The 12,857-nt window shown below is 41.0% G+C and overlaps 1 protein-coding gene across 1 annotated transcript; it reads left to right on the forward strand.

Moving 5' to 3' along the window:
* The first annotated feature begins 233 nt into the window (after positions 1 to 233).
* Positions 234 to 9,692, forward strand: TXNDC15 (thioredoxin domain containing 15). The gene is made up of 5 exons (XM_018565303.1): positions 234 to 312; positions 1,568 to 2,043; positions 5,584 to 5,747; positions 8,104 to 8,234; positions 9,395 to 9,692. The coding sequence occupies exons 1-5, from the start codon at positions 234 to 236 to the stop codon at positions 9,589 to 9,591; spliced, it is 1,047 nt and encodes a 348-aa protein (XP_018420805.1). The 3' UTR covers positions 9,592 to 9,692.
* Positions 9,693 to 12,857: the final 3,165 nt, after the last annotated feature.

Raw genomic sequence — 12,857 nt, forward strand, 5'->3', positions numbered from 1 at the left:
ATATATATATATATGTGTATGTATGTTATATATTTTTTATAAGTACTTTTTTTAGAACACCGGCGTCAGGCTTCAACAAAATGGCTACACCTGAAGACAACGTCCTATTTTTTCGGTTCTCCTCAGAATGTTGGGGCGGATGCCTTGCTCCTGGGGGACCCGGAAGACATTTGTGATGGATGTTCGGGAAGCAGAAGACAGAGATGTATGGATAGAGTGCTGTAGTGTGGAATATGGATGTGTCTCACCTGTATCTGCGGGCTGTCATCACCTTCGGAGTGTTTTCTCTATCCCTGACCCCGGCGGCACTAGGTGAGCATGATCTGCAGAGTCAGAAATGTGTCTTCTCATACACAGATCTTGTATAGCGGAGAGAAAAGGAGCTTCTGCCTGCTATACAAGTCTGAGCATTGTAATTCCACGCCGATACTGAGCAGCACTGTACCTCTTGTCAGATGAGCTAGTATTGAGGTTTTAAATGGTATCCATCAGAAAATACATTGGCAGGTAGCATTGCCATTCTCCCACAGCAGGACTGGGTTTTTTTTTCCGCTCAGCATTTGTTTGAATTTATTATAGGTATTTAGAAATAGTGCTGTCAAGTTATGCATTGCTTTACATACTATTCATTCAGGTCACATACTATTCATTCAGGTCACTCCCTGACCCAAGGAGCTTACAATCTAAGGTCCTGATCCCACATGCACACATACAGGGTCAATTTAGACAATACCCACTTAAAGCTGTCAGCTTGTCTTTGGAGTGTGAAGGGAAACTGGAGTACCCAGAAGAAACCCATATAAGCACAGGGAGAACATGTACACTTTATGCAGAAAGTGGCCTGACCGAACTTTGATTTAAATTGTCAATACATACTTTGAATTTCTCTTGTTCACCCTATGGACTGAACAAGGGAAATCCATCAGTTCCCCCCATCCATGGTAAACAGCATGGATGGAGGAATCCCCACTTATGGCTGCTGAATACCCGAACAGCCCGCTTATATGATCGGATGCAGTCGCTGTTTGGATGAGAATTTTCAGACGGGCTCCTTTTACCCCATGACAGCACTGTGGTATTGCAGGACACCCTCTGTTCTGTCTCAGCAGGAGATCCTAGAGACGGATACCCTGCTGAGTTGGATCAGAATGGATACAGATGTCACATACGTGACATCATGTCTGTAATTTTTTTTCCTTCATCTTGTGAAGGAGGAGTAATCGGAGAGATGTAATCCCTGTGGGGTGGCTGGATGTAAAAAGACATTCGCTGCCTATTCCACCCAAATCTTGTCAGATCAGTAAAACCAGAACTGAATGTTTTGCCCGACAAACCTGAATGTTGCGGAAATAAGTGACTGCACATTCGCTTGCATCGCATTGTAAATATTTATAATGTTCTTATGTGTATGATAATGAATGTTGAAAATTGCAGCTGGTTGGAGAAATATAACATCTAAAAATCAGATCTACATTATTAGATTACTAACTGAAGAATTCAATCACATCATTTTAGTATAGTGGTTGTTTGATGACAAAGGTAACATATGTGCATAATTTTTACTCAGAGAATTATAATGAAGATAGTTATTCAGAAGACGAAAATGAAACAGGAGTTTTGCAAAATGCAGATGCCATTGCCGGTTCAATAAACAGTGAAAGTATTGGTGTTTCAGAGACAGTTCAGTACAAGACTGCTGAAATTGCAGATGCGATGCAGAGTTCAGACATTCAAACGGACCCAGCAGTGCTGTTTTCTATGGTGCCAAAGGATTGGAAGAACAAAGTTGTCATGGAAACATCTGATGCTGAAAGCCAGAAAGCTGAAGGAGAGTGCAGCACCAATGAATGTCCAGATAGCACTTCAGATGCCCAAATGAAAACAAAAATGCAAAATACTGAATCAGATGCATCAAATACAAAACAGATAAAAACAGATGACTCGAACAGTACAGACGGAAATAAACCTCTAAAAGTAAACTGCGTGGAGCGCAATATCACTGGAATGGACAATTTTACTTTGCAGGTCCTCAATGCTTCACAGGTATGGCTAATTCTCTGAGCCAAACAGCCAGTCAATCTAACAAGTTCTAGTGCTGGTTTGTTAGCTCCTTGCCTGGTGTCTTTTACATTGGACTGATTGGTGGAAATTCGATAAAGGTTTAGCACCACTTTTCTGGGGGGTATGAAGGAGAGCTCAGTATCATAGAGCCTGTGATTTTATCAGCCTCAGTGTTATTGAGCTGCACCAAGGATGTCCCATAGACATAAAATTGTGACTTCTACTTCCTGCAAATGGCCAGACCAGGGGAGCTTCATCAGATGTTGATGATGTCTGTGGTTTGATATGACATTTGTGACATTTTTCAAGATTCGATCATCTCTGTCCATGGTTGTCCCATGTGTGGATGCTGCTGTGTTAGATAAAATTGACTACTTTCATCCATCACAGAAACCTCAGTACAGAAACGCCATCTCGTGGATGAAAGGAAGGCATTTAGTAAATTGACGAGGTGGAGATTGTGGCATTCATCTGCTCCTCCCCTTGTCCTTTCACAGAATGCCTTTTTTCAATGAAAAGGATACAAGATCTTTTGTGAATGGAAGAGGTGGAGAACGAGCGGCCCATTGTCATCACTGTACTCAAACTGTACGTTTTCAGAGCTGGAAGTATAGCAGCTTGTCCGTGTTTAATAAATATAGTTTTGCCTAACACAGGAACATCCACACACAGGACACCCATAATTAGAGAATATTTATTTTCAATAGCAATTGTCCAAAAATATTTTTTTCTTGGAGTTCAGCTTTAATTTATAGACTTGCGCAAATGTTTAGGAAATGTATATTTTTTAGTAAAAGAAAAATCACTAAAATTAATTCTTGTATACACAAACACGATAAATTCTTCAAATTATCCTTTTAGATAAAAATTATTAGACTGTCTAGTCAATAAATACCAAACATATTAAGTCTCAAAATTGTGTGTGCCCATAAAATTGTAAAAAACTGATGCCCACGATTGTCAGTAGACAATTCTTTAAAAAAAAAAAAAAGTCTACAGCTCATTGGTTTAGAGCCTTGGTTCTCAACTTGTGGGTCGCGACCCCATGTTCAGTGGGTCACCACGTGCCTTCCACTTTTCTAGGCGAGAGGCTTCTCAGCCTCCCCCCTAGCGCAGTACTGTCAGTTCTCACGCCAGCCATTCAGAATATGCTGCCCAGGGTCGAATGTCAGCTTGAAGTGTGATAGGATGGGGCTATGGTAACGAGGGAGCTCAATCAATACGGGCATTGCTTACAGCTCCCTCATGTGTCCTGTAGAGGTGCCTGGACCAGAGTAACGCACTGTACCACTCAATCACATCTACGCGCTCTGGTGTGGGGAGGTATGCTGCATTGCCATTCATTTGAATGGTACCCCAAATGCACCTCCCGCCCACAGTTCAATCGCCTGCACTGGCATGCGCTGTACCGCAATGCCGTGCAGTCCATTGCAGTGCGACTTGGGTCGCGACTAAATGACCAAGGACAAATGTGGGTCCTGAGGTTATACAGGTTGAGAACCACTGGTTTAGAGTCAACCATAAATAATGGCCTCAGGCCTCGTTCACACCAGACACAGTGTGCTCCGGCCCAATTCTGGCTGGAACGCACTGCATCACATTGCGGCCGGCTCACTTTGTTGTGGGGCAGGAGGGGGCATGGTAGTCCATTAAAGTGAATGGCATCGTAGCTACGCCCTCCGGCCGCAATACGATCGGCACATCAATGCCTGTGGTCCGGCCTGAAGAAAATGCTGGAAGCACTATTTTGTGCGGACCGGACCGCGATGCAGTGCTTTCCGGCTGGAATTATTATTCATATACAGGATTTATATAGCGCCAATTGTTTGGACAGCGCTTTACAATATAAGGAAGACATTACAATCAATAGCTGTGCGGGGATGATTGTTGGAGAAAGTGATTGTTCAGTGGTTAGGTTGAGGTGGGATAGGCTTCCCTGAGAAGACGAGTCTTAAGGGATGTTACGATGGTGAAGGCGGCAGGATTTGGATAGTGATTGGATGTGGGGAAGAAAGGTGAGGTCTGAGTCAAGGATGACACCTAAGACCTTGGCATGGGGGGAGGGCTGGATAGTTGTGTTAACAATCTGAAGGAAAAAGTTGGGGGAAGGTGCACGGGCGGGAGGAAATATCATGAGCTCTGTTTTTCAAAGGTTGAGTTTTAAGAAGTGTTGCAACATCCAGACTGATCGGAATGCACTGTGTCTGCTGTGAACGAGGCCTTAAAATGATTGCTCTGGCTTGCGTGGGGATACCTAAAATGTGTTGTGCAATCAGCGTTTATGTATACCTGTGCATACCAGGTGCATGTGTTGGGGGAGGGCGGAATTTACATTTTCTAAATCTATAAACAGTCTTATTCATGTTATGAATGTTATTCACAGTTCTCTTCTGTGACTTACAGAACACCTTGGTATGGAGATGAGGCTGGGGAGGGGATATTTGTAGTCCAATCAGGAGAGTGGCCTAGTATCACTCACTGCTCCTCCATAGATACAGTACAGTGAGTGAGGATTGTCTCACTCACTGGACATGAAGTGTGTTACTGTCATGAGCAGCAAGTGAACATATAGTAAAACAAGCCTGGAAAAAAGTCAACTAATAAAGCCACAGCAACTAAGGATTTGTAAGCTGAAATATATAAAAACAATTTCTCTCTTGGGTTTAGATCCATTGTTTGTACTAAAGGGCCTCCCCAACCCATTGATACTTACTTTACCAGCGCTTCGCTTGTGCTCCTTTCACTGCCTTAGCCTGCGAAAATACCCAGAGCTTCCAGGTATGTAGGAGCATGTGACTTCCTCTCATGTGACAGTGCTTTGGTTAAGCAACCAATCACTGGGCCTGAGCATTGTAACATGACATGGGGAATGAAGTGCTTGGGAGTGCTGGTAAAGTGAGCGCCAGTGGCTTGGGGAGGCCTTACACAGACACTGCAGCTTTGCCCTGAATCAGCAGGTGACCAGGTCTCTTTACATTTAATCAAATCACAAAAGGGCTTTTCATCTTCCCAGATCAGTTCTACAACAGAAAGTAAAAACAAGCTCATGGGTGCTATCTTAACCATGACCATTCTTTAAGCCGTAGTAGCTATGGCGGCAGTATGCATTATTATATTAAAAATGAGCAGGCTTCCTTACAGTATAAAAGATTGATATTTTCTCCCTTATCGGGCTTTACTTAATCAGAGGATGACCCTGTATCTAAAAGTCAATGACCAAGAAGTCCCCTGAGGTCTGACAATCTGTCCGATTTCATGCTGTAAACACCCTTTGCCTTCCAGCTCTTACGTGTGCATTAGAGAGCTTCTTAATTAAGAGGAATGTAAGCAACTATGGGGCATCTTCAAAATATATTCTAATATTATTACTTATTGTTGCATGCAATACATTTGTGAACAGGTGCTTCTATTCTATGTAGGGCTGGGTGGGCTGCCCCCTATGGGAAAGTGAAGGTTTATTTGTGCATACGCACAAAATATGAATTTATATTTTGATCATTGATTTTATTTTGTGTTTTATAGGACCTTATGGAGTTGCTTAATCCCAACAGCAGTGAATGCACCATGGTCTTGTTTTTCACTCCATGGTGCCTCTTTTCTGCTGCTTTGGCGCCTCATTTTAATGCTTTACCTAGAGCATTCCCAACGTTGCATTTTTTGGCACTGGATGCTTCTCAACACAGCAGGTACGGCGTATGAATGAAACATGTTTTAAGTTTATTACAACAGTTCTCCAGTATGATGGTGCATCTTTATGGCTATGCCATGCATAGCGCATCAAGATGATCCTAACAATGCCTAGTGCACAAAAATTAGTTTGCAGTGTTATTGTGTATTAGGGCTGCAACTAACAATTAGTTTCATGATCGATTAGTTGGCCGATTTTATTTTTTTGATCAACCCATTTATCGGTTAAACAAAGAAAAGTAAAATTTTTATTCAAAATAAAATACAAAATTGGAGTGTTACAAACAAAGTTTACTTCAGAATAAAACTGGATGGACATTTTTTGAATTTGTCAGGCTAAAACGAAAAATTACTTTTTACCCACTTTTTAGATTTTTTTTTTTTTTTATAATTGTATATTAGACATTGTAATTAGTTTCATGGATTTAAAATGTGAATTGAAAAACTCCGACCAATAATCATCAGTTTAGAGTTTGCCAAGAATATTGGACTGAGAATTATTGCTCTAACTCTGGTGCACGCAGCGATACCTGACGTGTAGCACAATCGTCGATTTCGTACATAGGTGAACCCGACTTGTGTTTCCGTTAGTATTCGTGGGGTTGGGGGACTTTAAATTTATTTTTTGGGGGTTTTTTTAATTTTTTTTTTTTAACTTCATTGCTATCACATCAGGGGCTCACAAGCCCCTGATGTGATAGCACATTGGAGGCGACAGGTTCTCTTTAAGGTCTCTTTCCACTTCCACAGTCTAAATGTAAACACAGTAGGCAGTGGCCAGCCTGTTATTGGCTACTACAAATTGCAATAGCAGGCTGGCTATTGCACTCGCCTATTGCCCGAGTACTGTTGGGGTAGGCAACCTTGGCACTCTAGCTGTTGCCGAACTACAAGTCCAATAAGGTATCGCAAGACTGACAGCCACAGACATTATTCTCAGAGGTATAGGCATAATGGGCGTTAGAGGTTCACCCTGGCTTGATTGCCAAGGTTGCCTATCCCTGTGCTGGGGAGCATTCCCTTCACTTCCTGTTTTGGAAATGCAATTTTTTTCTCACAGGTGTGAGAAAAAAATCTTATCAAAGTAAGTGTAATTCCTATTTTTATACATTTGTCCCCATTGGAAGATTTTCCTTAACCCTTTTCTCATGATGACCCTAAAATGTGGAATTTTCCCTTACGTTCTGTCTCCGTGACAATGGTGACCAGCAGGTAGCGTGACTTCAACAGAGAGCCATACAGCTATGAAAACTTGGCAGAGGGTCTAGCTCTTTTTCACCACTTGCTGTCCAGATCAATTTATTAATATGTGCACACACACACATGAAAAAAATCTGAATTTTTGACTAGACAACAGCTTCACACCCCAAACAATTATATATTTTCCGAAAACATAGGCCCTTGGGGCGGGGAAATGATCTATGCACGCAGAGGCGGAGAGCGATCTTCTAATCTTTAGGTGGAATAGTCCTTCATGTACCTCCTTCCCGTATTCCTTTGGTCAGTGCCGTTCATGGGGAAATAACACTCCATTAGTGAAGTATGTAAAATTCAGTTCATTAAAAAATGGTAAAAACACTTACAAAATATCCAGGATAAACAAGCGGATTCGAGTAGAAACGACCAAACAATTCCTCGGATTAGGACGAAACGCGTCGGAAAGGGCTGGGCACGTACTGAGGTCGAGTCACAGGGAGCGGGAGACATCGATTCCGGTTTGATCCAAGGAATTGTTTGGTCGTTTCTACTCGAATACGCATGTTTACCCTGGACCAGGACCTGCCAAGGAGCAGATCATTTTGATTATGTTCTTAATACTTAAAACCATAGGATTCAAAGAGGGCGTACTTTCTTGTTCACATGACTGTAGCTAATTTCAGGCCTTTTTTCCCCCCTTTATTTTCACCTGGTGATCTTGCCAGTAATACACCTGTCCTGGGGTGGAAACGCTCACTCATGTACTGTATCTATTCAGAAGCGGCTTTGTCACCCTAGGGCAGGAGGTGTGTTAGAGCTAGCGAATACCCCATCCTCATCTAACATAATAGGGGTTTTGTAGTTCATAGAAGTGAACTGAGCAGGGCTGGTAACTGCAGAGTGCACTGGATTACTGGCAGGATCAAAGTTTTTTTTTCTTTACAACACTTTCAATTGTTTACCAAGAGAAAGAAATTAAGATAAGTTCAATGTTAGGCTTTACATACTTTACACACTTTTTAATTCACAATCTCATGAGGCAAAATAAGTTTAAAAAGTTCAAAGGGCATTATTGTGTACTATATTCGGCTCCTGGTTATTGTGTTTTTATATCCATTTTTTTATCCAAGTTGTCTTCTAAACTGCATTTTTTTATAGTCTGTCCACTAGGTTTGGTACTGTTGCTGTTCCAAATATGCTGCTGTTTCAAGGTGCTAAACCAATGGCGAGGTTTAATCACACAGAACGAACACTGGAGCCTTTCAAGGCTTTTATATTCAACCAGTCAGGTATACAACTACTGATTCCGCAAATGTATATATACACACACCAAAATGACATTTTGAAACTGGAAATAAGAATGTTGTCAGGCCAAAACTGAAAATGACTTTTTTTTAAAAAATGTTTTAAATATTTTTTAAAATATAGTTACTTATTTTTTTACTTCACTGTTAGGGGCTTTGGGGAAGTATCAGGGGTCTAAAAAGAGTCCTGATATTTCCCTATCAAAAGAGATTGAGGACACAATCATGAATGAGCAGGAAGACCACTTCCTGTTCATTCATAACTGGGTACATAGTAAGCATACTAGGTCCTCAGTTATAAACAAACACTCAGTGATCACTTCTGATCGCTGAGCGATTGTGACCCACTCTCCATCCTGGCTCACCTGTCACAGTAGGCTAAGCGAGTGCATGCGCTGAATTTTCGCCCACATTTTGGCCGTTATCGTACTATCTGCATTTTGGCCCAAATATTTTGGTGCATCCCTAATTACACACACACACACACACACTTTACCTTGTTCACAGAGCACTGCAAGACAAAAGGTAAGTATACTTGCTGCTTTTTAAAAAGTTATTCCTGATCTTTTTACCGTGTCAAAATGATCTCTGAACATACAGCTAAATACACAGAGTTAAAATACTTTTATGTTTGTTTTACCTTCCAAAGCATTTGCAGTTCAGGTTAACTACTCTTAGTTTTTAACAAATCTCTGCTGCACTGAACATGCAGACAAGTGATGCCTTTATTTTCTGTTTGAGCAATGCAGCTTCCTGTGTCACTTTTCTGGATCCATTCTTCTCATTGGTCAATCAATCAGCATTATCACACCTGTTCAGTGAGCATGGAGCTGAGCCAGAAAGCACAAAGTAGCTGGAATATAAAATATACACTAAAATGTTAACCTTATTAATGTCTATTATCTCTAATGCTTTACCTTAGGTCAGTCTGGATTTCAACACATCTAGTTTATCTGACGTTATATTTGCAACTAGCTGACACATAGGTAATGAAACTCAGATATTTCATCTTTAGGCCTGCATTTCCACGCAAGTAGTCTCAGTTGAATGCACATGTGTGAGCACACTAGGACAATTCGCATTAAAATGTTTGATAGTTACCAGGATATTATGCCTAATCTGAGCTGTGTTTCCTTTTAAATCAGGAATTGAAGCAAAGCCTGATGTCACGGTAACAGAAGCAGACTATGAAGGACCATTGCCCTGCACTCCCCAAACAGGAATTGACTGGCTTCTAGTGTTTTCTGTTCTCTATGTGACGGCTTTTGTAATCTATGCCACCATGCAGACAGACAGAATTCGTTGGCTTGTACCTGGCCAAGAACACGAACACCAGGAGTGAATTTATCAGAAGCTTAAAACTTGGTTAAACTCTACATTGCTGGGTCAGGTGTCCATGTACAGGTGTACATGACAGTTGAAGGCCTTGCCAGTTGCTAAACATCTTTTTGAGTCTATAGGGTTGATTTACTAAAGATGTATAGGCAGTTCAATTAGCAAAGTGCATGTTCATTTGATAAATAAGAGGATGTTTTGCTCACTTTGAATACTCAATCATGTGTAAAAGGGAAATAAAAAAAAAAATACAAAATACAGGATGTTTGCCTGCCCATGAATTGATTTGAAAAACAGATCTTCACCTTATTCAACAACCTAAGTGAACAGACACGTTTCATAGTGAACATGCTTGATTCAAGTAGCAAATCATCCCCAATGTTTTCAGAACCTACAAATGGCTGAATTGTACCGCAAGACTGTTAAATTATTTTCCTGTTGAATGGTTACTTGCCTGAAAGTGGAAACTGATGTCTATATTTTATCAGCAAATATCTCTTATGGAGATAATATTTAACAAATGAAATAAAACATGGAATAAAAAAATATTATTTTTTCCAGAATTTAGGTTGTCATTAATCTTTGAAAAAGACAATTTAATGATTAGTTTACGTCTGTCTACAAGCTCAGTCCACCCAGAACCGATGTTTGGTAAATGATATGTTGCCAGATACTTTACATCCTAGACTTCAGTTGTTGGATCTCCATAATTCCTCCCCATCCCTGAAATCTTATGTTGATGTCCTCATAATGTCAAAGTGAAACAATTCAGTAGGGACAGTAAAGCTAGCCATGCATGCTGACACTTGCATAATGAATACGTGATCATGTGTGTGTCTTTGAAACATGATGGTACCCAAAATACATCAATGGGCGATGATTTAAATGCCCAGCTCATCAGTTAAGAGATAACTGTAAATAATAACCCTAAAATTTTCCCACTCCAGTGTGCAGGCCAAAAAACAATGAGGGGAATTTATTAAACTGGAGCAGACAAAATCTGGAGCAGCTGTGCGTGGCAACCAATCAGCTTCCCTCTTTCATTTTCAAATCAGAAACTGATTGGTTGCCATGGACGGCTGCTCCAGATTCTGTCTGCTCCAGTTTTGATAAATTCACCCCAATATGTGTTGTGCAATTGTAATTTACTATATGTACGTGTTTGCGATCATATGTGTATGTGCGGGGTGGTGGGGTTACTTTTACCTTTTTTGTGTGTGTGCGTTTTAAATGTTTTTAACACTCCCCCCCCCCCAATACCTTTTTTTGTTATCACAAATGTGATAACAAGCCCTTACGTGATAGCACTGGGCAGGCGACAGGTACTCTTTATGGAGGCATCAGGGGTCTATTAGACCCCTAATATTGTCCCTGTGTCCCTGCTTTCTGCTTTAGGCAATCCAGCACAGACTGTTTTAACAGCTTTTCAGCTGGGATTTTGACAGCGCTGAACTTGCAAATGCTGAGCTAGGTGTTTTCTGCAGAGAACATTTCCCCAATGTTCCTCACAGATGTTCCTCACTTTCTTCCCACTTGCCATCCTGGTGCTGTTTGTTGTCACCCTGGGCTCCTAAGAGAAGCAGGGGGCCTGGCACATTCTCAGTCCCGTAAAAGTGAGATTGACCCTTTTAATGTTTGGGCATATGAAATACGCCCAAACAGCTTGATTAGTTATTCTCAATTTCTCTGCTTCTCAGTCAGTCTCTATATGGAAAGTGTCAAGCACCTAGCACAAACATAACTAGACTTAATAAAGTTTTTAAGTGACATTTGTGAAAAGTGTGCTAAATTTCCAACTTCCAATGAAAACAGGCTATTTATATCAGTCACAAACATCTTCCGCTTGGGTATATCAGGTCAAAAAGATTGGTACGCGTGGCATATCCCTGCACAGTCTATCAATGGGGGTCTTTGAAATCACTTCTCCATATCCAGCATCACTGGCCTTCTATGGCCTGCAATGAAAAGCTTGATATTAACAAAAACACTGTTGTTCAGCAACGGGGTCGTTCCACCAAAAAGTGATGTTGGATAAAAGTTAAATAAAAGTTGGATATAAAGTTTACAACATTCAAGCTCAACTGTGACTAAGAAAACATTAAGGTCATATAGTAGCTTCAGTAACTGTAGAAAACAACCTTTGTGTGTAAGCAAAAAGCATGGGGTCGTACCATGGTTCGACCCAAACTTGATCATATAAGCAATCTAGAGGAGATCACTGAAGAATTCATGTAGATTAAAGAGAAGGGTAAGAGTATAGGTGAGAAGGAAAAGCAGAGAGGAAATAAGAGCAGAGAGCAAGAGAAGAAGAGGTCTAGGGAGGGGAGTGTAAGCAATAGATTCATAAATAATAGTGTTGGGATAATAGCCCCACTCCCTGAGAGGCCCAAGGCACTGAATTCAGCAGGGAATAATGCATGACGACTTACTATGCATAGGAAGATGATGTACCTGTAATACAACAAGAAGCCATGAGTTGCAGGTATTGGTCCGTGCTCCTAAAGTAACTACACGGCCGCCAAGTACAGTGGAATTAAAACTTCCTCCTGGCTCCTATTTTAATGCTCCCACAGGGAATTCTCTCTGCCACACTTCCTGTCCCCCTTCTTAACTACATTTAGCACAGCTCAGTTTGCCTGCGTTAGAGAAAATGGCAAGACAAGGTCAATTGACTAAAGCATATATGTAGTATTTTCAGTACAATGCATTACTTGTGAAGATTTACAATTTGAGATTCTTTTTGATGGACTACAAGCTATTGATGGTAAAACATTAAAATGAGCTGTACGAGTACAGAAACCACAGTGCTGCTAATACTGTGTTATACAGAATACATGCAGTGTTAATGCAAGTGTTTTTCCACAACACACCCTAGTGATTAGGTGTGAACCTAGCCTAAAGGAGTATATAACATTAAGTAAGCTGTCTCTCCCAGAATCGTTTTTTTTTTTTTTTAAATCGCTCACTTATCCTCACTAAGGTAGGAAGATATTCACTGCTGACCTTTCCTGCTAGTTGCCTGTCCCACATTCAGTTCAATGGCATCAGTACTTTTTGAGGCACTGACAAGAAATACTGTAAGTACGCAGATGATGTTTCTATCAGCATGTCCACATGCTGGTCCCTTAGGGCTGCAAAGTAGGTGCCAAAGGGCCATACGCTGCAGGTTGAGCACCAGGGCTCCAGCCCCTGGCCTAACACTGATCTAAACTTACCCTCTAAAAGTTGGCAGCTACTGTTCAGAAGTGGGGGGATTTACTTTATATGCAGCCA

Source organism: Nanorana parkeri, unplaced genomic scaffold (assembly GCF_000935625.1).
Source record: "Nanorana parkeri isolate BGI_ZX_2015 unplaced genomic scaffold, ASM93562v1 scaffold831, whole genome shotgun sequence".
In the NCBI taxonomy this organism is placed as follows: Eukaryota; Metazoa; Chordata; class Amphibia; order Anura; family Dicroglossidae; genus Nanorana; species Nanorana parkeri.

Excerpts from the sequence above, each read along its gene's own strand:
- TXNDC15 (XM_018565303.1), top strand. The coding sequence starts at position 234 with ATGGATGTGTCTCACCTGTATCTGCGGGCTGTCATCACCTTCGGAGTG. Across the intron at positions 2,044-5,583 it reads AGGTCCTCAATGCTTCACAG|GACCTTATGGAGTTGCTTAA; the intron begins GTATGGCTAATT and ends TGTGTTTTATAG. Across the intron at positions 5,748-8,103 it reads GATGCTTCTCAACACAGCAG|TCTGTCCACTAGGTTTGGTA; the intron begins GTACGGCGTATG and ends ATTTTTTTATAG.